General features: G+C 38.9%; 1 protein-coding gene across 7 annotated transcripts in view; it reads left to right on the top strand.

Annotated features, from left to right (window-relative positions):
- Window positions 1-27,554, top strand: part of TSC22D1 (TSC22 domain family member 1) — a 119,504-nt gene that overhangs the window by 15,829 nt on the left and 76,121 nt on the right. Inside the window, exons 2-3 of one of the 7 annotated variants that reach the window (XR_016461725.1) lie at window positions 19,120-19,379; window positions 20,352-26,800. The exons of 4 other annotated variants lie outside the window; for them this stretch is intronic. Coding sequence is in view for 2 of the 3 variants with exons in the window: in XM_090131533.1 (XP_089987659.1) it covers window positions 19,120-19,216 (97 nt within the window). In the remaining variant the exon portion in view is untranslated. Of the gene's footprint in view, window positions 1-19,119; window positions 26,803-27,554 lie in introns of those variants that run through there. 2 more of the 7 variants (XM_090131543.1, XM_090131533.1) reach the window with 2 other exon arrangements.

The raw sequence follows: 27,554 nt of genomic DNA, 5'->3' as shown, positions 1-27,554 counted from the left end.
CACTTTGTAGAGCTGGATTATGCTGCTTGTGGGAACTCATTAAGAAAAATAAAGTCCTCACCATCCTGTTTTTAAGCCTGGAATAGTGTCTTGCAGTACATCAGCACTGTGTGCTTTTTTCTGTTGGGATTTGGTTCAGCATCTCTTGTTCTTTGCTTGGGAACTCTCGAAGAAGAATAATGAATACTTTGGTTCAGGAAAACTAGGCTCTCTGATGGTCTTTACAGCAGAAGCAATGAAAAGAGGTAAGAGAAAGGATAATGTTTGTGATTAACAAAATGATATGTTTGTGTCAGTTAGCTTGTCTTTTCAGACAGGGAAGGCTTCCTTTTGTATTGTTCTCCCATCTTTGTTTTCCTAGAGTCACTTTTACTTAATCAGAAATTCTTTGTCTTGTCCTTGTTTGGTAGGCTTGCTTGCTCCTAACTCAAAAGCAGAGAGCTGGAGAGTTGCTGTAGACTTTACTAGAACACTGCAGAATTCACTCAGTGTTGTATTTTGTTTTAATGACTGAGTGTGATCTACTGGGATTAAAAAGAATTCAAAGTAACATAAAGTAAAACCTAATGCAAGAAATGTAAATTCTAAAGCTGAATAGTAAACTTGTGTCAGACTTCTGATTGAGGTGGTAACTCTGAAGGAACCTCAAGCTGTCATAACATACTTCTTTTGTACTTTAAATTACAAATAAACTGGTATAGAACAAGATCTGGATCTTATGTTCTGTCACATAATTCAGGAATGAGAGGATGTAGGTAAAATTACCTTGGCTAATTCCAAGCTCATGTCTGAAGTAAAGGACCATAGGTTTTTTTTTTTTGTCTGTGGAACTCATTGCCACAAGATACTGTGCAGGCCCAGCAACTAGTAGTGCTAGAGAATGTATGTGTGTATGTATGTATGGTTGCAGAGGGAGGTATGCAAAACTGTGAATAGCATATGGGAAGGTGTATGACTTGGGGCTTATGCTCCTGTGACTACTTGTAGCTCATTCGGGGAAAGGAAATGTCTTTATCTGAGCCAGGTTAGCCATGGCTGCCTTCTGCAGCAGCGTTGGAAGCATCTGGTGCTGTCGGTTACTGAAGACAGGATACTTCTTCATGCCTTCATGTGCTTTGCTTTTTAATTGAAGCTTCTTATTGAGAATAGTTTGAAGCATGAGGAGGGCAGAAGAGGAGACTGATAGAGTCAAGAGATGCTGAAGAAGGCCATACCTGTGACTGCTTACAGAAAAGTGAATGATCACGATTGATCCCGTGGCTTCTAAGAGGTAGCTGGGATGCAAGGATGTGTTGATGACTGCATGGAGTAGCGAAAGCTGTGAGATTTTGCTACCTTTGAAGCAGGGAAGCATAGCTCAGAAATTGAGATGTCATGTAAGCGTGAAGTAGGGTATTTACGGTTTCATTAAAAAGCACTCATTCACAATGGTTATTTTTCAGGAAGCTGTTCTTGTGCTTGAAAAATGTAATGGTCAGCACAGCAATGGCTTAAAATAGCACTTAGTGTGGTACAGCACTGACCTGAGAGCCCCATTGGCAAGCATCCAAGAAGCCTGTAAAAGAAGAAAAATGCTTTAAGTTTCAGAAGACAATTTGTGATGTGTAATTTCTCAGAAATGTTAAAATTATGCGTGTGCTTAACAAAAATACTGCTAAGTTGAAAATCCTATGAACAAGCACTTTATAGCAACCATTCTTATTGGCAAAATGAAAATAACCATAGATAGGTAGAGTCTGTAGGGAGCTAACTGCAAAGGAATATTGGAGTTGTTCAGAGTGAAGTGATGCTTGCACCTGTAAGAAAGGTCAAAAGAAGTAAAGTTCAGCTGTAATGTTTCTTTGTTTTCCCTCCTTGCATATATTCCAAGCGCTTGGTTGTCTTATCAGGATATGCTATAGGCATTTCTAGGCGAATTCCATCATCTTGGAAGTATATTTAGTGGTTATATTATAGAATTGAAGTGTGCTGTTTGTCCTTCTGTGTATCAGGAGAAGGGAAGTCCTTCCACATCCTTCCTTGCTCCTGTTCCATAGGAGGGAAAGATGCCTTCTGTTGGTTGATAGCCCCTCTCCAAGCTTCTGCGAATAACTCTGGTAGCTGTTGCTAATGCATAAATAGGCTGCTAGTGAGCATGTAAAATTGCCTGTTTCTCAATTCTACTGCTGCACATAGAGGACTCTGAATAGAAGATGAAATGCTTCCCATGCTTCCTTTCCTGATTCTGCCAGGTAAGTGCTGTTACCAAAGCTGCTGTGAACTGTCTTCAGAGTGAGAAAGAAAACAGGCTGTCTCCATTTGGTTCATGACTGTCTGCTTGCTGTGGGAAATGGGGTGCTAATAGTTACTTTGGGGACACTACAAGGATGCTGAGATCTGGCAGAATTTATTCAAAGTGTTTCCTCATCACAGTTTTTATTTTTCAGATGCATTTATTACTGTTTCAGAAAGAAAGACGTGTAGAATAAGGCATAATGAGAACGTCCAAGTACCACCGGGAAAGAAATTGACTTTACGAGTAACTTCTCAAACATGTTTTTCAGGACTTCTAGATTTCCAGGATAGCTGGTGTGTCAGGTGCTCTGTGGATCAGTGCAATGTCAGAGGTTGCTAAATCCTAGAGGAGACAAGTAATCGACTTAAGCTTTTTATGATTTTATTTAGAGCACCTAGTTTCTGATATATTGACAATAACTTTCTTTTCATTGCATTTGCTCCATTCAACAGCAGAGTATTTACACAAAGTAGATTTATATATCTTGTCCAGTCATTCTGTGCAAGTTAATGTTCTGCTTAATGAACTTGTTTAGGCAAGACCTGGGTATGCTCCATAAAGGAGTATCACTGTGGGGAGGACTTGAGTTAAAGCCTGGGTGAAGGCAGATCCCAACTACCCTACCAGTCCCTCTTTGTATCTTCACATGGCTACCAGCTGCTTATCTGTGTGGTATTTGATTACAACACCTGTCCCACTAGCAGAGGAATCCTACTTCAGAAGCAGAAGAATTTTGCAAACTTACTCCAGGGGCTGTGTTTGGTGTTTGAAAAAAGTGCTTGATTCCACTTCAGTGTGATGTTGGATGTGCAAAAATAACGCAGTTACTTTGCAAGTTAACAGTAAAATAAATCATAAATTCAGAGATTTTAGAAGCCTGTTGATCTAATCATAATTCTTATGTCAGTGCTTTCCACATATCCACATACAATATCTTCTTAGCAACTACAGGAAGAGGGACAGATGTGAACATAATACATTGTGCAAGATAAAATATGCCCAAAGGATTGGGAGAGGGATGTGACCAACTGTATGAACTTTTGGTGGCTTGCTCTAAGGAACTGTACCTGACCCTCTTTGTCTTTACTTATCTCTGTAAAACATCCTGGGAGAAGGAGTCTGAAGATGTTGGTGACTTCATTAATCAGTATTTTGATGACCTGATCTGTGCCATAGAAAAGACAGCAATTTTATTTAATGTTGCTGAGCAATGCAAGACAGGGCCTTTGAAGATCAGAAGTAAAAGCGTTTGACCAAAGGGGAAAGCTGCCTTCCTGAGGATGATTAAATAGCCAAAATAAAGGATGAGGAAGGGATGTTGATGATCTGGTATGTTCTTAGAAAATAAATTTTCTGGTGAGGAATGTTGGTGGGTAAGGAGGGGAGGGCTGGAAGATCAGGCATGTCCATTGGCTGTAAATATATCATCTTTGTCCAAATATTACTTTGTAGGAGTAAGCTTCATTTTTAACCCTTTAAACTGTGATCTCTATGCAGTGTGTTTCGAGCTCACAAATTTCAATCTATCAAATTAGATTGACAAGCTCCTTTTCAAGAATCATTTTCCATGCAGCATTGACTGCAGGCTTTTTTCCTGATGTTACAGGCTTCAATCTTTAATATTTATGATTGGAAACATTTTTAAGATGTACATGTAAGGATTGTATGTACATGGTCTGCTTCTTGTGTACAACAGGATATTCCTGTGTTAAGTGAATAGTTCCAGAGTAAAAATGGGCTGAACTGCTCTGATGTGTTTTACAGCACAGAATGAGTTCTTTCTTCCTTTAACCAAGTAATTCTGTAGGTCGTTGTCTGCTGGGACGGATAAGTTTATACATCTAATTAGCCTAATTAATGCAGTGCCAATAATGTTAATAGGTGGCTTTTGCAGAAACTCCTATTACCCAATCAGTTACGATTTCATCAGATGTGATTGCTTGAAGTATGCAGGATGGTTGTGGAGATGAATAGAATGTTATTCCTGCTGCATGAGGCAAGGTACTCCTGACATACTTAGTTTAAGTCATAAAAAAAAAAAAGTGGTGACTCTCTTTTGCCATTGAAAAAGAACTGTCACATCTGTTTGCATTTGAGAACGATCCTAATCTTGTAATCATGAGCTCGAGCCTAATGGAAGAAAATGATAGAGAGAATCACTGAGTCTTTAAACATTTTGGTTTGGTTAGTTGGTATGGCTTAGATACTTCTAAAAACTTTATATGTGGAATGGACGTAATGGCTGTAGGTGGAGCCAGGCGAGGTTCAGGTTGGGTATTAGGAAGAATTTCTTCTCAGAAAGAGTGGTAATGCTTTGGAACATGCTGCTGTCACCATCCCTGGAGGTAGCTGACATCTACTGTGCGGTGTAGATGTGGCACTGAGGGATGGGGTTTAGTGGGGATGGTGTGACGGGTCAGTGGCTTGACTTGATGATTTTAGTGGTCTTAATTAATCTTAATGATTCTGTAATTCTATATTTGTTGAAATGAGACTGAAATGCAAATATTTTTTCCATTGTTTGAAACTTATATGGGAAACGTGAACTGTTCTAAAGACTGTTGAACCTGAATCAGGTTGTTGTGTGCTACATTTTCCAGTTGTGTTTGGATCATCTGACCTCCCATATTATCTAAGCTTTTCAGTTGCTGCACAAAAGAGCCCTACATCATGTTCCAACATCAAAACAAGTTGTTAAAATCTTTGTACTAGCAGTTTGTGTCCTTTTAAGGTTAATATAATCAGTTCAAATAATTAACTATGTAAAAAAGAAAAAAAAAAACTAAATTAAAATCCTAGCAGCTGAGGTTTTGGACGTTTGCTTTGGAAAGAGATCAACAAACAAACCTGTTGCTCAACTTTTTAATCGATACTTGATCATTCTTGCAATCCTGCATCTGTGTAGGAAAAGGGTTGCTAACATATTTCGGATATGATGCGATGGTTATTTCTGTGCTGTGTCGATGCAGGGTTAATTTCAAAGGCCCTGGCACATGCTTATTGTTTCTAGATATATTGGACCCATTTTTCTCTGGAGGATAAGGAAGAGTGACGTAGCCAGGGAAGAATTTTCAACTGGAATTTGTTCATAGCTGTCTGAAAACTCATGAAGCTTTTGTACCGCAGCTGCCTATTTCTGCTTTTATCTAGGGGAACGTTAGCAGAAAGGTTGAGAAAAATGTGAATTGCCATAATTTGACACTGAGCTGATTATATTTGTTCTTTGAACCTTATGTGTTTATCTTTTGTACCAATCAACTCTAGGAACAAGAAGTTGAATGCCTCTCTTTAGAGGCTCCTCATTTTTCACAATTTTCACCATTATTTTGAGTAGTTTCTCATTACTGTTCACTCTACTTAGGTAGCATTTCATTTTTAAAACAAACTGTATATCCTAAAGTTTTTTAATGATGTGGCTTTAGCTTAAATAACGATTGTACCGATTGAGTTTCTCATGAAGTCAGTGGAGTGATTTGTTGGTTGTGTTACATCTCTTCCATGTTTGCAGTATTTGTTTTCTCTATCATTACTAAGACTATTAGCTTTATAAAAGCTAAAACAGACTTCATGGTATTGTCTCCAGATCTTTGATGTTTAAAGCATTATTTTATAGCGGTATAAAAATGGAATATGAAATGTGCGTGTTAATTTCAACCTCTTCAAAGGGTCCCAAGTACCTGTAAGCATTTATTTAAGAAGCAGGGACGAGCAATTTAGTCATCTGCTTTTGATAATCCTTTTAATTCTGCTTATGGACTTTAATTAATAATAATTAAAAACACAACACTTCAGTATGAGATACTGTTAATACTCATACTTCAACAGGGATTATGTTATTTGCTTTCTTTTCTCTTTTAGTTTATTTAGTGTTCTTGGCATGCTCTTTTTCCAAAAACAGTGAGTCCTGAAGCCATCCTGCTGATATTCAGCCGAAGTCTCTGAATATTACTTGCTATCTTTTGCTCTTTCTGGAACTGGCTCTTGAGAACTTCTGTTTCTGTTCACTTTTATTGTGTATTTTGATGCTTCCTGAGTTAAGCTATACAGATGGATAAATGATTCAAACATTTTCTATAGCTGTCTCTTTGGCTTTCTTCAAAACAGGCAGTTAGCAATTTAAAACTAGAGGAGGATTTGTAGTCTTCACTATGAATTTTACATTCCTAGAATAAAAGCTTTAAGATGCAGCTCTTTGTGTGAAGCCTTGGACTTGCTGGATATAGATTTTTGAGTTATGAATCAATAATAGCTTTTCCCATCAGTTAAGATCTGACATGTTGCCTGGAAGAGGTTCTCAGCAAATAGAAAGAGGCTTCGCCTAAATTGGGAAATACCAAATTGTGACACTTGTATAAACAAGAAAGTTTACCGATTTGATAATCAGGTGTCAGAAAGATATGTTAAATATAGTTACTTATACAGTTGACCTTGTGACACACTGTACTTCACTGAATGCGTGCTCATCCCTGTAAAGGAAAAGCCTCATTTTCCAAAGATTGAGATATGCATCTCCTACCTGCAGTTTTTGCTTCTGTTAATGAATTACTGTTGTTACACATCTTTAATGGGCAGGAGGAGAGGAAGGTAGGGGCTAGGTTAGCTCCTTGCCATACTTGTTTCTCAGTCTTAGGGATCAGTACGGTGGGATATCTTCAGGTTGGATATTTGGAGAAAATTCTTCTCAGAAAGCAATAAAGCTTTGGCACAGGCTGCCCGGGCAGGTGGTAGAATCACCATCCCTGGAGGTGTAGCTGTGGCATGAGGCATGTGGTTAGTGAGCATGGTGGGGATGGGGTAACTGCTGGACTAGGTGATCTTAGTGGTCTTACTGAACCTTAATGATTCTGTGAAACAGAGATGCCATTCTTTCTCCCTCATATTGAAACTAAAAGTCTTAAATGACTTGACTTGGTGTGCAGATGACAATTTTGAATGAATTTGGTTCACAGCTCTTAGTTTGAGCAAGGGAGAGTATCTAATATTCAGTAAACCAAACTTTCCTGAAGGGCCATAAGGAACCCAACCATTTTGTCTGCTGTCCATAACATTCTCTTTCTTGTTGGAGCCTTTGGTCCTTAGAGCCATATCATGTTCCCCTTCCTGGCTCCTTAAGTCTTGGAATCTACAGCATGATCAACAAAGCTGCCTTCAGCTCAGCTCCTTGGGATTGAAGGGCTTTAATGTTTTTATGCTGACTTTTTGGGAGGCATCTTTGGGGACGGATAGTCTTGAATTTACTTTCTTGCATTCTAAACTCTCTTTCACTGGTACTTACAGAGGGCGGAAGCCTGAAGTAAAATTTGACAGAATTATCAAAAGAGAACCAGTTGTCCAGGCTTTGTCTGTGTGCCAGCTTTTTTCTTGTGTGGCATGCTGTTATCCTGTTGGTTCAGGCTGCAGCCTGCAAGTTTCTGTGCATGTTTCTAGGCAGCTGTCAACCTATGCAACTAGCAAATTCCTTGCAGAGGAACCTGCAGCTGGGTGTATGTACATGAGTTACAGGAACAGTGAGATGTACTCATTGGACTTGCCGTATGCACCTAAGTAAAGTCCTAGGTGACCGATGACTTCATCTAACACATGTTTCAAGCTTGAGATATTTTAGCATTGGAAAGTTTACCACTTTCCTTTTCTCAGTTTGCATCTTCTGAATTTGTAGAGCATGTAGTGCAGCTGGGTGCTAGTGTGAAAATGACATGCTCAAACTTCAGTTACAGTAGTAATTCAGAATTTGTGAGGATTTTTTTTTTGTGGTTTGACTTTGTCCAGTGAACAGACCAGAGCTGGGTGTATTGGAGCCAAGAAAATGAGATATGCTATTGAATCCTTGTTTGGATTTATTCAAACTATTTTATTGCCTGCTTATGAAATTGCTAAATGACTTTGGCAGACAACTCAAGGCACAACAAAGGTGGAAGGGTTGGCAACTGCTTGCTCTCTTCATACATTCTGCATAAAGCCTGATGATTACCTTTTCATGGACTTCTGTGAAGCTTTTTGAAAATGCTAGAATGCTGAATATTAAAATAAACGAGGGAGAGCAGATATCTGTAACTCTTGCCAGATTCTGTATTTTGTATCTTCTAATATCACCATGACAGCAGGAGTTTCATAAATGATAAATCTGGTTTTCTCCCATGATACTTCCTTTAAGATACATTGATGTTATGATTGAGAAATTTCTTATACTTAAATGTCTCTTGTGTGTAACAAGGTGAGAGTGAGTCTCAGGATAAAGTCAGCTTGAAAAACAAACCAGGGATAGTAGCAGTTGCATTACCCAGCAAACCAAACTGTCTGAAAACCAAAGGAGGGCCCCTTTTTGGTACACTGCTTAGAAAGCTGTGGAAAGCTTTCATAAATATTAGTATAAATGGGATTTTGCTTCTGTAGAAATATTTTGAGCTTTGATTTGTGTTAGGTACATAAACATAAGGTAATAGTGAGGGGCACTTGTTCCCCTTGACCGAAAGATTGGCAAGAAACATTTCTTCAGTGTAGTTCTCATTTGTACTTTTGACTCATTTGTTGCATTCCAATTTTATCACAGCTTCATGTTCTCATAAAACCTTCTTTGTTTTTAGCTAATTGTTTTTCATGCTGTCTCTAAGTAGTAGTAATTCTAGCGCAGAACAGTTCTCACTTCATATTTTTCTAAAGTGCATTTCTATTGGTGGTCTCAAAGGAGGAATGCTTCTGAAACTGAGCCAAGGATACTTCAAACTGGGCACTCAAAATCATTTACAGTTGGAGGATGCTTTCGAAGTATTTGTCTGTGCTTTGGCTGATTGAAGGTGAGGGGATTCATGAAAATTTAGGTACTTAAATTCAGATGTTAGTGGCCTTCTCTCCCAGCACATGCTGTTAAAGTAGCATGGAAGTTCTCTGGCAATCCCACTAATGTGATATGTTTTAATTCTTGTTAATGATTTTCTTTTTTCACTGCTTCTGTTGTAAATAGCCATGCTTTTTATTTGTTGAGTGTGTTATTCTGTGTTGGAAAGCATCAGGGTTTGGTTGCTATGATGCTTTTTATGTTTTTTGTAACATGATGCATGACTTTCCATAATGTTGTTCATGCAGCCTGAAGAAGTAAAATGGGAGTAGTAACAAAAAAAGTTTTCTTAAATGTATCCTCTTAAGGAATATGTAAAGTTAATATTAGTATCTCTCTTGTCAAGTATAATAATCACTGCTTTTAATAAGTGATTCCAGCAATTGGCATTGCTACATGAAATTTGTCTCAAAACTATTTGGCAAATGAGTCGAACAAACTGCGCTTGAGCAGTGTTACTTAAAAAGAGAAAACATCCTCCCTCCCCCAAAAGTAGGCTTGAAAGAAAAGCTGAATTGTGCTTAAAAATAGTAAGGGTGATGCAACGCTCAGGTTTGTGCTCAGGCCTGAGTACCAGACCTGTAACTCAGGCTCCAGTCCTCCAAGTGGCTTAACAAATGGAGACGGCACTGCTGCTCTTGTGGCTCTAGCTCAATAAGGTTCATCTGGTGGCTCTGCTGCAGGGGGAGCACAGGATGTAGGAACCCAGACAAAAGGATTCAACTTCTGTGTGTCTGCTTTTCCCTTCCCTTTGCCCCCCATAGTTTCCCTTGCATCCCTTTCCCCTTCCTTCTCCGCTGCGGTTTCCCTCTTGGCTCTGTGTGCCTCTTGGCTCACAGCTGCCCAATGCAGGCAGGCTGTGCTGCTCTCAGCTCGGGGCACATTGCCCAGCTGCTGCGTGCTGTCACGCAGGAGGAGTGCTGCCCTGCTCCTTGCCCTCCTTTGCTGCAGCAGAGACCTGCTTGTCTGCTCTGCTCTCATGCTTCATGCAGCTCCCCTTCTCTTTGGGGCTTCCCAACTGGATGTAAATTGAACCCTGGATTCAAAAGTAGCTGTTCTGTTGCAAAGATGCAGCAGAAGTAGTTTCTTTCTTTTGTGACCCTGTTGAGATTATGGTAGAGCAACACCAGTGATAATCTTGTGGAGTCTGGAATGGTTTATTGCTTGAAACCATGCAACTGTGGTAGCTGGTAATTTGCAAGTTCGTCGTGTTTTGAACTGTGTGTGTGAACTAAACTCCTGGTAATGTTTAGTCCCTGGTTAAATAAAATGAGTAATCCTAATAAAGCCTGTAGAAGGGTTTATAGCTACAAAAGCTTTGAGCCCACTCTTCTTAAGATCGTTTATTTATGTATTTAGAGGGAGGTGTCCCTGCCTATAGCAGAAGGTTGGAATTAGATGGTCTTAAGGGTCCCTTCCAACCCAAACCATTCTATGATTCTGTGATATTTAAAATTAACTGCAGTTCTGAAGTGGGCTGTCAAGCTTGTTGGAATTCGTTTTCCTCCCAGTAACTGAGTTTCTTCCCATTGAATTGTGTGCTTTGTGGCTCCTCTGTGTGGGGATGGCTGGATGTCAGTATGAGTAAATCCATGTCCATGGTGTCGTGTCTCTTACCTCACACTGTTTAGCCCTGTGTGTGGCATGGGGCTTGGAAGTTGATGATCCTTGGGGTCCATTCCAACCCAAGTCGTTCTATGAGTTTTCACATTTATGCTCTGAATTAATAATAGTTTCAATTTAGTTTACAATAGATAGAAAGAAGGGGAGTCAGATTTCACTGGTGTCTCTGATTGTTGGCTGCTAAATAGGCTTAATTGTGTTTTACATTAATATGTAGGACACTGCTCAAATAGCCATTTGCTGTGGTAGATCTTAGGTGAGAAAGAACAGGGAAGGAATATGCATTGCATCAATGCATGCTGGGGAATGGGTGGGGGAAGAAGGCATGGAACAGTTGTCTGTAGTGGGAATTTTAACATTGATTCTCTCTCTTGACCTTCCTTTTAAAATGCTCATACTTTATCAGTACAACTTTCTACTGCCCATGAAATTGCAGCTAGATTCGTTATATGTTGATGTAATTCTTTGGCTTTAATTGATATTATGAAAGCTAAAGCAGCTCTTTGTAGAGCTCAGAAATCTATGCACCCCATTTAATGATTCCTTTCCATAGAGGGCAGGGTTGTTGTGTTTAAATTGCTTGCTCTTTGACAATGCAACACTCTGCTAGCATGCATGCTGCTGGAGGGGTGGTGGACTGCTGCTTTTGCAGTGGTGGAGTATTGCTCCCTCCACCTTCCTCCACTTTCTTCCTTCCCCAGTCCTTTTCCTCCACTTCAGAGATAGGAGCCATCCTCCTCCTTGGTTTGTTGAATTCAGAATATGCTTCACTGCATGTTTTTTTTTTGTAACAATCTGTAGAAAGTATGAAAACAAATTCTTACTTGCTCGTGGTGGTGAGAGACTATCAATATTTTGTTAGTGCTTTTGTTTTTGCTAACACACCCTTCTTCTCAGTCTACATATTTTCAATGTACAAGAAGAGGGGAAAAACTGAATCAAAATGTTGAGTCATAATATTAAGATACGTTGCTTGAAAACCAGACTTCTGCTCAGCGCAGGCTTCAGTATGCCTGTATTTCTGAAAGCTACATTCAGTTCATGTCATAAAGGCTGTTTTAATGCTGTATTGTAACTTGCCACTTAGTTCTCACCAAAATACTTCCTACAGCTCCTCTTCAACAAAATTATACACAGTTGCCTATGCAAGTACCATTTAAAAGGCTTTTTATTGGGTGCTGTGTATGAGTCTTCTGTCCTGCAGACTGCTGGAATACATGTGCATGCTGTGTTTTAGGAAATAGAGTGCAAAAATTTGACTGGTAGAAGGCAATTCCCTGATGACTTTGGGGGGTGGAGGAAGACTGGAGCTCAGACAAGCAGAGTGCAGTTTCCTTTAAGCTGGCTGTGTCGAGCTTTGTCACGTGCACTGTGCTTTCCTTTTTGCATTTTTGGCAAACTAGAAGATAGAGTTCTATTTAAGTAACACTTTAAGAGCCTGTAGGATTAGATCTGATACAAACTTTCTTTTATGTAGGAATAATTGCATCATGCAATACTTGAGATTTTGGCTTTTACTTGGTAGCTGGGAAGCCCTTCAGCTGAAAATAAACTACTCTGTTCATATATACCATACAGCTAAAATCTAATATCTTCAGTGCAGACCTTTTTCTATCCTGGTACAGACTAATTTTAGAATCTTGCCTTAAAAAGAAAACGTGATGGAAGGAAGGGAATCTTACTGGTCTTTTATAGGAGGACTGACCTTAGAAACTTAGAGACAGAAGCATTTTATTAAACTTAACAGCTAGTTTGGAGAAACACAGATTTTCTTTTTTTTTTTTAATGTTTTTGTATACAAAAAAAAGTGATCAGACAACTAATTTTATGCTAAAAATGAACCTCGTGTCAAGAATTTCTGCTGTATGTGGTTGTCAAACTTACTTTCAAAATTAGCTTTGCACGTTGTATGTCCTACTCACAGAGGTGTTTGGTAACAATTGAAATGATGTTTTATTATCAAAACAGCTGATAGTCTCTACGTATTTGCTTGAGTTTGTGGGAAGCTCTTTTTATCTGTCCCGGATTGTATTTTTTTGTCAATGAAGTCTTAAATGAAGAAAGGAGGATCCTGTGAGATTCGGGGTGTGGTTAAACATCTCCAGCCCGGGTCAGTCAGTGGGGTAAGTTTCTGTTTTGGTATGGATGTTTGGTGTTTGTTTTCCATGTTCTGTATGATTCTGTGAAAGCAGTGAGTCTGGCCTAGGAACAGATCTTTGTGTTCATCTCTGTTTTATCCTTATACGTGACTTGACACTGTTTTTCTTTCTTTCACGCAACCTAAAACAAGTGCTAATATTTCAACAGATACAGAATGACAGTCAGACATTGCACACTGGTAAGCCTGTGAAGAAGCACTGGCAAAGTTAATGGTGTCTAGTGCAAAAGCTGGGAGTTGTGGCTGATGAAAGCAGGTAGGTGTGAAGGTGCTTGCATGAGGAAAAGACAGGGGAAATCAGTGAAAACACAACTACTGAAGCAGAGACAGTATGCTTCAGGTGTCCTTTATTTCAGCTGAGCTATGAGTGTTTTATTATGAAGCACGTGGTGGTCTTACTTCAAGTCATGTTTAGAGAGAATGAGACAGTTTTAACTCAATATTAAGATATGGGTGAATTTTGGGCACTGGTCTGGTAAGGAAAGTAATTGTCAGCAAACCTTTAGAAAGTGTGTTTTTGTGTGGTGGTAGCAGTACAAGATAATCAAGAGCACATTTTCCATGTACTACTAGCACTTGCTAGGGGAAAAAAAAAAAAAACAAAAAAGAAAGTAATGTAGCTGTAATCTAAGTCAGAATTGCCATGGGACATTTTTGGTTGAATTTTGACCTGAATGGCCAGACTTCACATTGTGGCTGTGTTATGGTATGCTTGTGCATCCTTTGCAAGTGAGGACTCAAAATTGGTGTCTGTCTCCACTGTCACTAGGTCGTGTTAGACAAAAAATAAGCCTTAGTTACATCACACTGCTTCTCAGTACTGGAGAGCTAACACAGCTTACAATAACATTTGGCATCAGGTTGTGCCTCAGCAGTAGGAGTGTTTGTAGGACACTCAGTCCAGTTTTGGCTGTAGAGTTCTTATAGCTGCTAAAAAAGAGAAGATCAAGCCTGCAGATCAGATTGTGCTGCATTCGTAAGATCAAGAGTTAGGAACACCTAACAGAAAAAGATGTAGCAATTAATATTTGATATGGAAAGTAACATAGTAAGGATTCAGTAGGTTCTTTGAACACTTTTCATTGTAGAACTTCTTAAAACTGAGGACTTCATATTTAAAAAAAAAAAAATGAAAAAATTAGCTTTCATTTTTTTCCAGTGCATCCATGTTGCCATTTACTAACATTAACCCATTAAATTTCTGTATGTATTTGAGTAAATACTTGTGTGAAAGGAATTTCATTTTTGCTGTCTTGGAGTTCTCCAGAGACCATCTGTACTGGGGAAGAGTTGTGAAGAAGAGCAAGGGTCAAAATGTACAGGAAAAGCTTTGAGCCATTTTCACCTGGAAATTCAGTTTGGGGAAAAGTAAAAACCCAAACCAGCAAATAATCAGTCCAAAACCAGCACCAGTGTTCAGTCTGGTGTGGCTATTGAACAGTATTGGGATCTTTCCTCTTCACATTGATTGCATGTAGTATTTCAGTTTCACAGGAATGCTTTTCTGGCTGGTCTTTCACCCAGCCCAGGAGTTACATCAAGACTGAAAACTAAGGAAAAGAATGCTCTAAAATAATTGTGCAGCATATTTATATAAGTTTGTAGCATTTAAATTGAAACAAATCAACTAAGCCATGTCTTTAGTGCTGAAAAGGAAAACACAAAGATAATATTAAGAAATATTTTGTATCATTTCTTCAAATAAATTGGAGTTATGTAGTACCTAGATTACTGTAACTTGTATCACTATAGTTAGCTTTCTTATTCTTGCAATGTAAAGAATTTTTTTTTAATGGAAATATTTATATTATGCTCATTTTAATTTTGCAAAATTGATGCATTTGTTAAAGGAAATGATTTTTACCAAGTACTATTTTTCTGAAATGAACCAATCATTAGATTTTCCTGCTCTTATATGTGCTGGAAGAAATGCAGAGGGCATTTCTCAAATGTGTGGTGTTTTGACAGCTGTATGCAATTTTCGAGTTCTGTCATGCTGAATTTGGAGAAGCCACAGCTTATTACTGCTCTTAAAATGGAAACAGGAAAGGTCTTTCAGTGAATGTCACCTGTGTGGATCTCAAATAGGTCAGAACCCCTTTGGTGATAACCTAGGCGGCACTGTGGCCCTTCGTGGTGTGCGGTATGCTGTTAAAGAAGTTAAACACAAAGTCTTTCTGGAAGAAAGCCAAATACTATAAAAGAAACTCTAAAATTTTGCAAGTCAAGATTCCTGTAATTCCAGTTGCCAGCAGGTTTAGCTTTTAATGATGGGTTGCATGATCATTTTGTTTCTAATTCAACACTTCGATGAATTGTTTTTGCTGACTTCTCTCTTTCCTGAGGCTTGATAGCAATGTTTCCTGATGCAATTGTAATTTTCAGTGACATCTTCCTTTCTGTCCCCTCAGTTTCCCCCTCCCATTCTCCCAAACTGAAATTCAGCAGAAAGCTTTGGGAAACCAGTCTTTTTTGCTTTCCTTAGTGTCGTGCTTGAAATTTAAACGGATAACACCAGAGATGTAAAGCTGACATTTCAGTATCCGTGTCATGTTGGTGCTATTTGCCAGAGAAAGGTGCTTTGCTAAAATTTGTTGTTGTAATGTTCATTTTGTATAACAGTTCAGCCAGATGTTGGTGCATTGATCTTGCAGTGGATTTGCAGCCTGCGTGTTTTTAGAGATAGGACCAAGCCAATGAATAGCAACAGAGCAATGATGACTCCTCAACCAAGAAGGCTCTGTTTTTGCAGCTGCAAGTATTCCATGTGACCAGCACCACTTCAAATTTAAAACATTTGCACGATAATAAATGTAAGACTTGTATACATCTTGTTTCAGGACTGAGAAGTAGTTGATTGAGATGCAAGTATCTTGAGTAAGATAAGGCAGTTTGCTTTTTGCTTCCATGCTCTTTTACTTAGATCTTGGAGTTGTTGAAGCTGTAGTGTTACAACAACAACAAAAAAAGCATTGCTGCTTCTGCTCTGTGCCACTTAACAAATGTATGGATTCCGTGTTTCCTGATAGGTAACCAGTGTTACCTTGGGCTCTATCAACAATTAGGTCACTGTGGAAAGGCAAAGATCCTGCAAAGATTCCTTTCTTCCCTCAGAGAAGATGGAAACATTTATTGTAACTGCATTCTGTATGCTCACAAGTGAGGACATCAGGGCCTTTCCTGACTTCATCTTCTGGAGATTATCTGCATAAGTTGTTCCTGTGTCATCTCAGCCAGAATTTTGCCTTTTCCAATAAGAAGGATCCCATCACTTCAGGTGGATCAGTAAACAACAGATTGAGGAGAGCCGTGTCTGTTCAGCTCCTTATGCTGGTCTAACATCCCTTTCTGTAGCAGGAATCAATTATGATTGCTGAGGCAGCAAAAAACCTCTCCCAGAATTCCCCTAACAGGGGCTTCATGTGTTTTTGGAGGATCTGTTCTAGATTTGTTCTGCTCTTCTAAATCTTAGAAGAACAAAGGAGCATTTATTAGCATTTATCTCTTCAAAGTGCAGAGTGATGTAGTGGTTTCGGCCTGATGTTTGTATTTGTATAGAAATCAGGCTGGTATTTTTCAAAGCTACAACACAAACATGACCAATCTTTAGAATTCAGTGCAAGTCTACGTGGAAAGAAAAATATGCAAAAAGATAAAAAGTGAAAATAAAGGGTGGGCCCTTCTTGGAAAAAGGAAATAGTATGACCTTGATGCAAGGAAGGAGCTTACAAACAAGTTATTCCTAACAGCACAATTCAGGATGATCTCCCAGAAACTGTTCTGCTGCTTATCTATTTTCATGAGGAAAACAGCAGCGCATGATGTTCTCATGGATGCCTTTTTTCCTTAAGTTTTACTTTGGATCTTTGTATCCTCTACTGAACTACTACATGAATTGAATTAGATGAAGTAATCTCTTCTGCACCCCTGAAGCCTGCGTACATGATTTCATAGTAGGCTGTATACCAAAGGTTTTCTGGAGTCATCTTTTACCAATGAATGAGATCTTTCATTATAGAGGATCCCTCAAAGGCACCCTTTTGATCATACTGGGACATGGGCAGATTCCTGTTTCAAGCAGCCTACGCAAAGCTGGATCATGCTACTTCATTTGAGTTCTCTCTGATATCTTCTGTTGCTTTGAGAGCTGGAAAGGAATCTTGACTTAAGAGCATTACTAGCGTTTCCAACTTTGGCATCTATCATCTGAAATTAAGCCTGTAATGCTTACATATGTGCAAGCACAATGCCAAAGTGAGTTGGCAAGGAAGTTGTAAGTGTTAGCAATTTGAAAAGGTACTGAGTCAAGGTATTTGCAACCTAAGAAGAAAGAACCTTATTATTCACTGTTTCATCTGGGAGGAGAATTGTATTGTCCTGTTGTAATAGTTTTTTCGGTCAGAGAGTAGATAGCAGTAGAAATTCTTTCTTTGAGCACATCCTGTGCATTATATTTTTCTCTCTTGTTTTTATCTTTACCACCTGCCTTTCTGGAAGAAAAGCATAAATATAATGTTAGGGACATCTAATGGCCAATTACATTTATGTTTTGGCCAGTTACTGTTCTTTGCAGACAAACTCTGTCACAGAAACATGCATGTGGAATGAGAAGACTGAATCCAACTCTCTAACCTTTTTAAAGCTGATCTTAATAGAAAAGTCAGTATCTTGTCAAATTGAAAGATGTAGGAACACATGGTTTCATGTTAAAATGGAAATAGCTAAGCAGATGTCGTGGAGTTCTACTAAAGGATAATTAATCCTACTTTTTTTTTTTATATGAAATAGTCTATTTAAAGCAAAAACTTTAGCCTTAAATTAAAATAATATCACCATGCTTCTTGTCCTTGGAGCAATCAAGAGGCAGAATATCTTTCTCTGTGCCCAAGTAGTATATTTGGAACTAATTTACTGATTCTTTTTTTTTTTGTAATTAGTGTGGGATATCAGATTCTGTAAGCGTTTTAAAAGCATCTCACATGATGCATTCCTGTTTACTACTCTAACTGCAAAAGCCTAAAGATGCCTTTTTGAGAATATATTATTGAAGCGATTTGAATCACAAAACCTGTCTTTTATTCCAACTTCTTTTTGTAGCAGAATGAAGACTTGTTTTTTGAGGATGGGAGTGTTTAGAATTGAAGGGCGCTTTGGGTATCTTACTGTACAAAATGTTTTGGTTAGATATATAGTCTGAAAGAGAGAAGAAGGAGGAAAAAAAAGCACAGTAAACCTTCCCCAAGATGAAAGATAATTGAAATTGCATCAAACGTGGGTAGATTAACTTCTTTGTTAACTATTGGGTCACATTTTACCTGGTGTCCTGCAAGCACTTCAGATGAAACAGTAGATGTGCAGCTCAACAATTACCCTGTATACAAATACCAGACACTGCTGCTGTTTGAAAGCTTATTGCAATGAGTAAACAAATACAAACCTATACGTGCTGTTGTTTTAAGTCCTGCCACTTCTCTACTATTCTATTGCTCCTTTGCTCCATGCTACTGATAAAATTTCACTGGAGTCTATCACTTTTCAGGATTTGTGAAGAGGAAAATTTCTGCTTTTATTCATTAATATTTTGTATAGAATAACTCTTAGGGCAGCTAGATTCTCAGGAAGAAGGGAATATCCTACAAATTGAGAAACTCTGTAAGAAATTGGGGTAGTTTCTCAGCTTCTATAGCATTATTGTGAGGTACCTATGTTGAGTAGAGAAGTTGAGATTGGAATAAGGCCTTTTACAGAAGAGCTGGAAGTGGGGTTAGGAAGTCGTTGATAAGGGAAACGTCCAGGTAAGTATGATTGTTTCTTAAGAGCCTTCTGCCTGCGATCACGGGGAGGTGTTCACCACACTGCAGTAGATGCCATTTTTAATTTTCTTGAGAGCGGAGGAGAAATTTGGAGATTTTTTCCAGGAAATAATCTCATAAATTTTTTTGCCCACCTTACGTCTTTTCGTAACAAAGGAGAGAACTTTCTGGACAAAAAAATCTTATTGATCTCATCTATCGGTAGATGTCTTAACAGTCTTGAAAGTTCATAGTTAAGCTTTGGGGTGGGTTTTTTTTTGGCATCAGAGCATGAAAAAATTGCATGTCTAGTCCTCATCTCTTGTCATCCTTCCCTATTGCAGTGACTCTGTGTATGTCTCTGTGTGGCCAAGAATGAGGGAATGCAGGTCATTATTCAAGAAGTTACCAACTAGCACTTTTCCTTCCCCTCCAGTCTTTCTGCCTCCCTATCCTGGAAGTATGGAGTCCCTGCCTCAGCCTACGGCTTCATTCTTTTTCCAGCTGCCCACAAAAGTAAAGAACCAGTGTGAAAGTTTGAAGAAAGAAACCACTCAGAGGACTGAGTTTCAAGCAAAAGCTCCAGGTTGCAGACTCAGAAAGAAACTTCCTTTGGGGAAGGATCTGCTTCCAGGATTTGCTCGTCTCTTTTTCCTTGGTCAAACAGAGTTCTTGAAGCAAACAACAGGGTTGCAGGTAGGTAGGGCCCCTTTAAACTGCCATCCATTCAGGTGTGGAGGATGAACTTTATACTGTTTCTTTATGCTTTTTTGTTGATGTTGTCTTCTACTTCTCTAGGCTGCTGAGAGGAGAGAGAGTGAGGAGTTTAAAGAAAAGATGTGGGAGAGAGAGAGGAGAAAAAAAAATTCCCTGGGTACTTGGAAAGAATGTTTTTACACCTCTGAATAATTTTCCTGTTCATGGGGTTGTATTTGTACAGGAGTTCTTTAAGGCTCTGATAATGATCTTCTTCTGGCCCTTTTCTATACAGGAGACAAAGTCGCAGAAATTGGTGGCGAGGGCATAAATAAGGCCAGTGATTGTATATGACCCCATGCCACATAACTTTCATCTCCTCCCTGTCTCTTTACACCAGCGTTAGCTTTGGATACACAGTGGGGTGGAGGTCACCAAAAGGATTTGAAATCCTGCTTGATTCCCAGTGGTGACAATGTTCCCCATTTTTGAATGTGTAAATATGCTCTTCCTTTAGAGGAGTCTGTGGCTGTTGGGTCCAAGTGCTGTTTCTTTGTCTCTGTGAAGGAAACAGACTGGGATGCTCTGAGTAAGGAAGGGGATGTGCTGCTAACTGACTCAATCGACAATTCCTGAGGCCCAGATAAGGGATATCAGTAAAATCAGCTTTGGGAAAACTCTGCCTTCCTTGCTTCATGCTCTGCAGAGCAACAGCCTCTTCCTTGAAAACATCAGTAGCCCGAAGTCAGATTTTTCTTTCTCCAGCCATGCCATTGCTGACACAGGAAGTTTATTTTAAATTTTTGATTTTTAGCAAATGATGTCTCCTGAAAACTAGCAATGAAATTTAAGGAGTTTTTCAGGTCCTCTTTCATGCTGAGTGAAGTCATTTGGAACTATGTTACATGCATTATTACTTTGGTGCATCTTATGACTATTCTTTCCTTCTTCATTCCCTCCAACTTGCTTCAGGACACCTTGTAACCTTTATACTGCTTCACAAGCCTTCGGCAGAAGATTATGAGAGCCATTTATGTTGCTGGAAGATGACTGGGTTTGGATCTTGGCCTTCCTTAAGCAGGATCTCCTGACAAAAATGGGATTGGGAAAGAAATGACTCCTTTTTCCATCATACAGAGCCACCCTAGCAATGGAAGCGTAGGCAGAACGTTACTTCTAACGCGTGATTCTTTAGGGCATGTGTTTGGCTTCCCATGGTCCTTTTGATACGATGTCGTAAAGATGTTTTATAAAAACCTAAACCTGGCATCTTGCTATCTGATGAAGATCAAATCGGTAAATCCAACTTGAGGAGTTTGCAGGTCTCATAACGTGATGAGATCTTGCTAATTTCTGTATAGGAGATGCCATGTGAATCTGTGAAACTGGGTTCTGCTGTGGTTCAGATGGATATATTTGTAAAGCTTTTTCTACTCATAGTCTATTTAAATGATTGCAAAGCATATTGATGAGGATTCTTATGGAAATGGTATTTAATTAGGCTTCTACCTCTTCAGTTTTATTAAAATAAAAAGACAAATGTCCACGGCTATATAAAAAGTATTGGGTCTTTTGAGGTTTCATGTTACTTTTGTAGAAAAAAGGTATATTGGAAGTGCTGGAAGTGGAAAAACATAGATTTCTCTTCAAGATGGAAAAGTTGTTAGAAAGCAGAATGCTTTAATTTTTTTCCCTCAGGGATTCTGTAGTCAAACTTGAATGTCTTGCGAGATCTCAAATAAAAACCTTATGTTTGGCAGTAGTGTACGACACATTCGTGTCTGTCTACTCTTGTTCTTTTCACTGTAGGAAATTAATTTTGAACAATAGGACACTTTAACATTCTAACTAGGAAAGAGGAAAGCTTTGTTCTGACTCTGGAGTCGAAGAAGGGCTGGCAGGAGGGTGAACTGGACCCTCCGGCAGGTAAAAAGCCCTTCTATTTTTCTGTTTTCTGCTTCTGGCATTTGGAGTAAAGCAGACACTTGTGCTCGAATCCGATTAATTTCTTCCATCAGTTACTGTGCTAACACTGTTTTTAACTACTGCCTCGATCTTTCATTAAATGCACCAGAGTGCTTACATTGTTGAGTGGTCTTAACGTAGCCCTGAGGCTACTGCTTCATGGCAGTTGTGACTTCTTATTATGCTGGAATGCATCACAGCCTTAGTACATTCTAAAAATAATTGTTCAGATGGTGCTGTTTAAATACATTCTTATGTAGTGAGCCATTTTCACTGGACTTTCTGAAATTTGGCTGTCTGTTGGATGCCTTTAATATCTTTATTTCTTTTTCCATGAGTATCAGACTACTTTGTCTTGCTTCTTCTGTGGTTATCAAGTGAAATGCTAAATTTATGACCTGATATTTTTAGGAAACAGTCTGATGCATGTGTTAAACTATGCAACTGCAGTAACACTTGTGCACTTTGAAGTTTAAAGGAACTTTAAAGGAACTTTTAATGTTTTAATGTGACAAATGTTTCTTAAAAAAAAAAAAAGTGGAAGTGTGTGTGTATGCATATGGTGACTTCAAAATGGAGTAGTTGTCATAGGTACAGATCTTTGGGCATAAATTGCGTGCTTAACAGGAGTAATGTGGAGGTTATAAGCTGAAGATCTGTGAGTCTTAGAAATAAATGCTAACATCTGTGGCTTGAGATCTGTGCCAGCACTTATCTTAGTTGAAAATACCTGTGCGTTTCTGGCTTCTAGTCTGCTTAAGGTTTGATATGGTTTGTACCTTCCACAAAAGGTGCATCTCCTCAGCTGCAGTTCTTGGTCGTTTTGTCGTGAAGTGTAACACAAATTAACTTGTAAAACTAAATACTTCTAGTACAATGACAGAGGTACTGAGAGCTTACTAATATTATTGTCTCAATCCCTGTCTCTAGGGAAACATGAAATGACTTCACTCATCCCCCTCCCCTCCATAGTAACAATTAAAGAACAAGAAAGCAAAACAAAACAAAAAAACAACCACCAAAGAACCCAACTAAAAACCACACACACAGAAAACTCTCCAAAATCTGTTGTTTCTATTAAGTCAGCATTTTAATCCTACTTGTGTATCAGCATTGTTAGCGTACCGCTGTTGTGCTCTGGGCTTTGCAGCTGGCATCTTGGGTTCTTAATAAGTTGTTCAGAGTGATAACTCCTGCTTTTGTGTTTATTAAATAATAAAGATGTCTAAAACCATTTTCTTCTTGTTTATATTGTACCTAGAGTAATTGTATGAGTATTGAGTGACGCTTTTCTGATTTGCCCCAGAATGTCAGGAAACATGGAAAAGCATGGTGTGGTTTTAGAGTGTATGGTTTTAGAGGTTTTTTTAATCCCAGCTACTAATGGAATCTCAGAAGATGGGCTTGCAGTATTTCTGTTTTTCCTCTTTCTGCTGCCTTTAAGATTCCTTGAGCATTAGAGCTTCCTGGCTCATTTTGTGTAATCTTTTACATCTTCTCTACCAGATGCCAGCTCCTCACTGTTTTATATCCAGTGAATAAAATCCTGGCTGTTGACATCTCATTTTTTTTTCTGTTTCAGAAAAGCTATCGTGTTTAACATGAAAGATTTGCTTTCTTCTTCCTGCCTCCCATCTCCACCCTTTGTGACTCTGTGCTGCAACTCTGTTATGGGATGCTTTGAAAGCAGTGGAACCTTCTGTAAAGATTGAGAAATTTCAGGAAAAAACTTGCTAATACTGCCAGAGCTAAACGTGTGTGTGTGTGTGTGTGTAATGAGTTGCCAATTCAAGGTATCTTTTTCAAAGGAAGGACCAAAAGCATTATTCCTTCCATAAACGAAATCAGAATAAACAGCGTGGATTCTGGGGTGTTTTTCCTTGCTTTGCAGTGAGGGAGATGGATAACAAAGCCACCAGCAGACCGGCTCTGTCAGCAGTAGCGTACTGTGAACTGGATTAGATTCTCACTTTCATCTCTCCAGCCCTGTCTGCAGAGCACTGGGATTTGGTCAAGTAGAAATGATGAAAATGTGTTTGTTTTTTTTTTTTTAACCAGCTTCTTTTTTGCCTATTGAGAAAAGCAGATACCTTGGTTTGCTTGTTGATGATCCCTGAAAGAACGAATGTGATTTGAGGGTTAGCTGAGAAAAGTGTTTTTCATTGAAAATTGGAAAAGGCATTATCTGAACAACGGTGCTAACAAACAGCTGAACTGTCCCAGGTTTGTTTGTTACATGGACTTTCTGAAGAACTGGAAGCAGCACAGCTCCTAGGCCGAGGCCCATAAATGATACAGGTTGATATCAACAGTGTGAGGTGAGTTGATGGGTTGGTTCAGGAACTGTCAGGCTTTGCTGCTTAAGAAATTGCATTGTCAAAATGGCATGCAAGTAATTACAAACCAACTCTTGGAAACATGGCTTTGAAGGCCTTAATAGGTTTGGTTTGTTTTTCTTTTTTTAATGACAGTGAGATTTCCTTGATCCCTCCCAGCACTTTTTTTTTTTTTGAAGAGTATGACATTACTGTTCTAACAAACTCTCCTGTTATTTCATTCCTGTGGTCTACTCTCACAAGTGGTTGGTTTGCCTCTTCTCACCAGCAGAAATGGATGTTTTTGCTTTTTCTATGTATTGAGTGGATGCCAGGAAAATATGTGGGTTTGGGGCTTCTGTCACAGAACAGTAAATGAAGAAATCTGTCTTATACAGACAGGTATCACCTTTATGGGGAGAAATGGTTTTATTTATTCTAATGTTATAAGAGTTTGTGACTACAGAGGCATATGGATGGTGTGGTACTTTCTCTGTTCTGTTGCTTTAATACAGTTAAAAATATGTTGGAATTTTATGCAGCTTCTGCATATTTTTGAGATGTTACTCTGATTAAAATTAACTCTCTAGGTAGTTGAATTTTGCAAATATTTTGGGGTTTTTTGTTGGAAAGGTTTTTTAATACAAAGTAAACTATACTTGTTTCCCCTCTTTTAGGTGGGGCTGCGGAAAGATTGGAAAGACTGAATATCAGATTTTACAGAAATTACTATCAAACTGGGGAGTTCTGGCTGTTCTTCTCATCTGATTCCTATCCTGTATTGCTGTAAGCCTGATGGCCAGGTGGTTAGGTTCTTTGGTGCTTGATAAAGTATGCTGACAGTTTTCCTTGAGGATTTTGGGGAGCAATAGCGCTTTCTTGTTGATGAGGAGCATTCCAGCAAGAGTTTTCTATATTGAAATTTGTTTATTTTATACTAATATTGGTAATATTTTTTAAGTATCTGTTTCCCTGTATTAATGCTAAATTTTATCTAATTACTTTCAATTATTTTTAAGAGGAAGTTTTTCCACAGAGGGTGGTGACACACTGGAACAGGTTGCCCAAGGAGGCTGTGGATGCCCCATCCCTGCAGGCATTCAAGGCCAGGCTGGATGTGGCTCTGGGCAGCCTGGTCTGCTGGTTGGTGACCCTGCACATAGCAGGGGGTTGGAACTGGATGATCATTGTGGTCCTTTTCAACCCAGGCCATTCTATGATTCTATGATTATTTTTTTTTTTCCCCATACTTGCGGTTGCAGACTTTTCCCATCTATCCTCCTTTAATAAGAGGATGCTGGTCAGGTCTCATACTTCCCTTAACCAGTTCAAAATGGTTGTTTCACTTCATATTAAATTTGAATGGGGATGATGAACAGGAATACCACTTTTTTTTTTTTCTGAGAATAAATGCATAAGAAAAATCAAGGGAACTTTTTTCCTGGTATCCTTTCCTTTGTATTTTTGGAGAGCACCCAACTTAGAAGACTTGAGCATTTCCCTGTGGCTAGCAGTCAAACCAGTGCTTCCAGTGTGGAGTGCTTTGGCTGCAGGGCATTCTGCTTCCCTTCCCAGGTAATCCTAGCACCCCAATTCCTGCTTATTGTTGGACTCACATGGCTGCTTAGCATCAACTTTGTCTCCTTAAGACGCTTTTTAAAAAATTCTAAACTTGGAGGCAATGTGACAGTGCTAAAAAGGGCTATGCTCCTGTTATTCCTTCTGACTTTACTGGAAATGAAACATTTTTCTAAGGCCTTGTATACCATATATGGATCAGAGATAAATCCAGGATCTTCACTTGCCTGTACACTTAAGCAAATGAATGGTTTTATGTTGCCACACTTTATTCCCCTGAACTACCATCTGTTCCCTGCCTTCCCCCTCCCCCCTGCCTCCTTGGAACTCCTGCTGTTTCAAAGTCAGACTTTCTCTGTGATTTGGTGTACTTTAGAGAGAATTTTTCCTGTCTGCCTTTATGGAAATACTGAAGTGTATGCAAGATGTTGTGACTTGAGCTGTTTATATTTGTTTCTTTGCACAGAGTGTAGTTTAAGTTGGGGATGCTTGAGAACCACGTGCATGTAAGGCCTGTGCTCAGTGTTCAGTCTCACCAGTTTGATGGGCATGTGATACTCAGCTATCCTCAGGACACACCTTGGGAAAAACTTAGAGCTGATGGCACTGGAGTAGTCAGTGTACTGACTGGCTTTCTGCAGGGCGAGGTGCTTTCTTGTCCAAAGCTAACAGCAAATACAACAATACTGCCTGAGCCCCTTATTTCTTTTGCTTGTCTTCCTTCTTCTGTTTGCTCTTCAATTTTTGTCATGATGAAGAGATGGTTTACCTAGCAAACTCTCCCTGCTTTTCAGTGAGTCCGAACAGGTTGGTTAAATCTTTGATTATATGGAATTTTATTTAATGACATTATTTATGAAATACACTAATGCTGATGCTCAGAACAAAACAAAACCCCTCACTATACAAGAATTTAACTTCTCTTCTAGAATTACAGTGACTATAATGTACTGTGAATGCTGTTTCCATCTCTCCCCAAAAATCTACAGTTAAATTCAGTCTGTATAAAGTGACTAAGGCATGTCATTTTTTTTCCCCCCCTTTATTACATGATGCCAAAAAGAATGAGGTTTTGCTTATTAAATGAGCCCATGGGTGGTATTTCAGTACAAATTTGAATAGCTTGGTGTATAAGGCAAGAATTTACCTGCTTCCTGAACAAACTCATCTTTCCTTATACCTGAAGTTGAAAATTGTTCCCTTGAAGCTCTGGTTTAGGTCAGACAGCACAACAGACTGTTGTACAAGCGCTTCTTGAAAACAAAAATCATATTAAGGTGACAGTAGACATTTAAAATACAGAGTAAAATATGATAGATTTTTCTTTTTAACATGACTAAGAATAGTCTTTGAAGATTGGGGATTTTCCTATTATCTCCAATAACTGAGATTTTTAAGAAGGAATAATTAGTACTTGTGAGTGTTGTGAAGCTTTGCTAATGAAGACCTGCTTAAAATAGGCTGCCTCCCCTTGTTGCCTAGCTTTGCTGTTCATCACACCGACCTTATTTATTTGACTAGGTTTGTAGTGTTCTTTCTTGCTCCTTTAAGGCAGTAAAAAACCTTTTAGATAAGCATTTAAAAGCTAATATATATATATATTTTTCCTCTGCTGTGCAGCTTTGGCTAATTTCAGATATTCATGCAAGTAAAAGAACTAACTGCATGTTATTGTAGTCTTCTACATAACATTTTATACTCTTGTCTGCAGAGCAGGATGGTATCTTTGTAGCCCATGTGTCAGTGAGGTTCTGAAAGGATCCCCAGTTGAGTAACACTGGGTAGTATATTATGTTTTTACCCTGCAGAGTTCTGACAGTGAGCCAGTACAGTGTGTAGGATTTATACTGAAGGGCAGAAGTGGTGTCATCAATTTAAGATGTTCTAAAGAGCTGCTGTGGCATTGCACTAGATGCTGATGCTTGTGATGACCATTTAAACAAAAGCTAAATGCAACAAAAGGCCATGCTAAGTCGACTAACATGATTACTTGCAGAAAGCAGACTGAGATAATTCTGCTGTGAGGATTCCTGCTGAAGTTGCACCTCAGTTTATAGGTAAGGCAAGCCAAGGGTGTGGATGACTGTTTTTAAAGTGAGGGCATTGTGAGATATGATTGCTTCCTGCAGCTTCAGAATCTTTCCTCTGTGTATACTTCTGATTGCTCAAAAGTTAAGAATGTGACTAGATAGCAACTTCAAACTCCTATAAGAGCATATTAAAGTATCAGGTATATCTTGTGTGCTTATGTAGTGCTGGTGCAGACTGTTTTATGGGCAGCTTTGAAGATTCAACTCGTGTTTCTTCTTTCTGACTT

Source organism: Phasianus colchicus, chromosome 1 (genome assembly GCF_987193195.1).
Source record: "Phasianus colchicus chromosome 1, bPhaCol1.hap1.1, whole genome shotgun sequence".
NCBI lineage: Eukaryota > Metazoa > Chordata > Aves > Galliformes > Phasianidae > Phasianus > Phasianus colchicus.
Note: the sequence above shows the minus strand (reverse complement) of the source record. Positions and strands in the feature narration are given on the sequence as shown.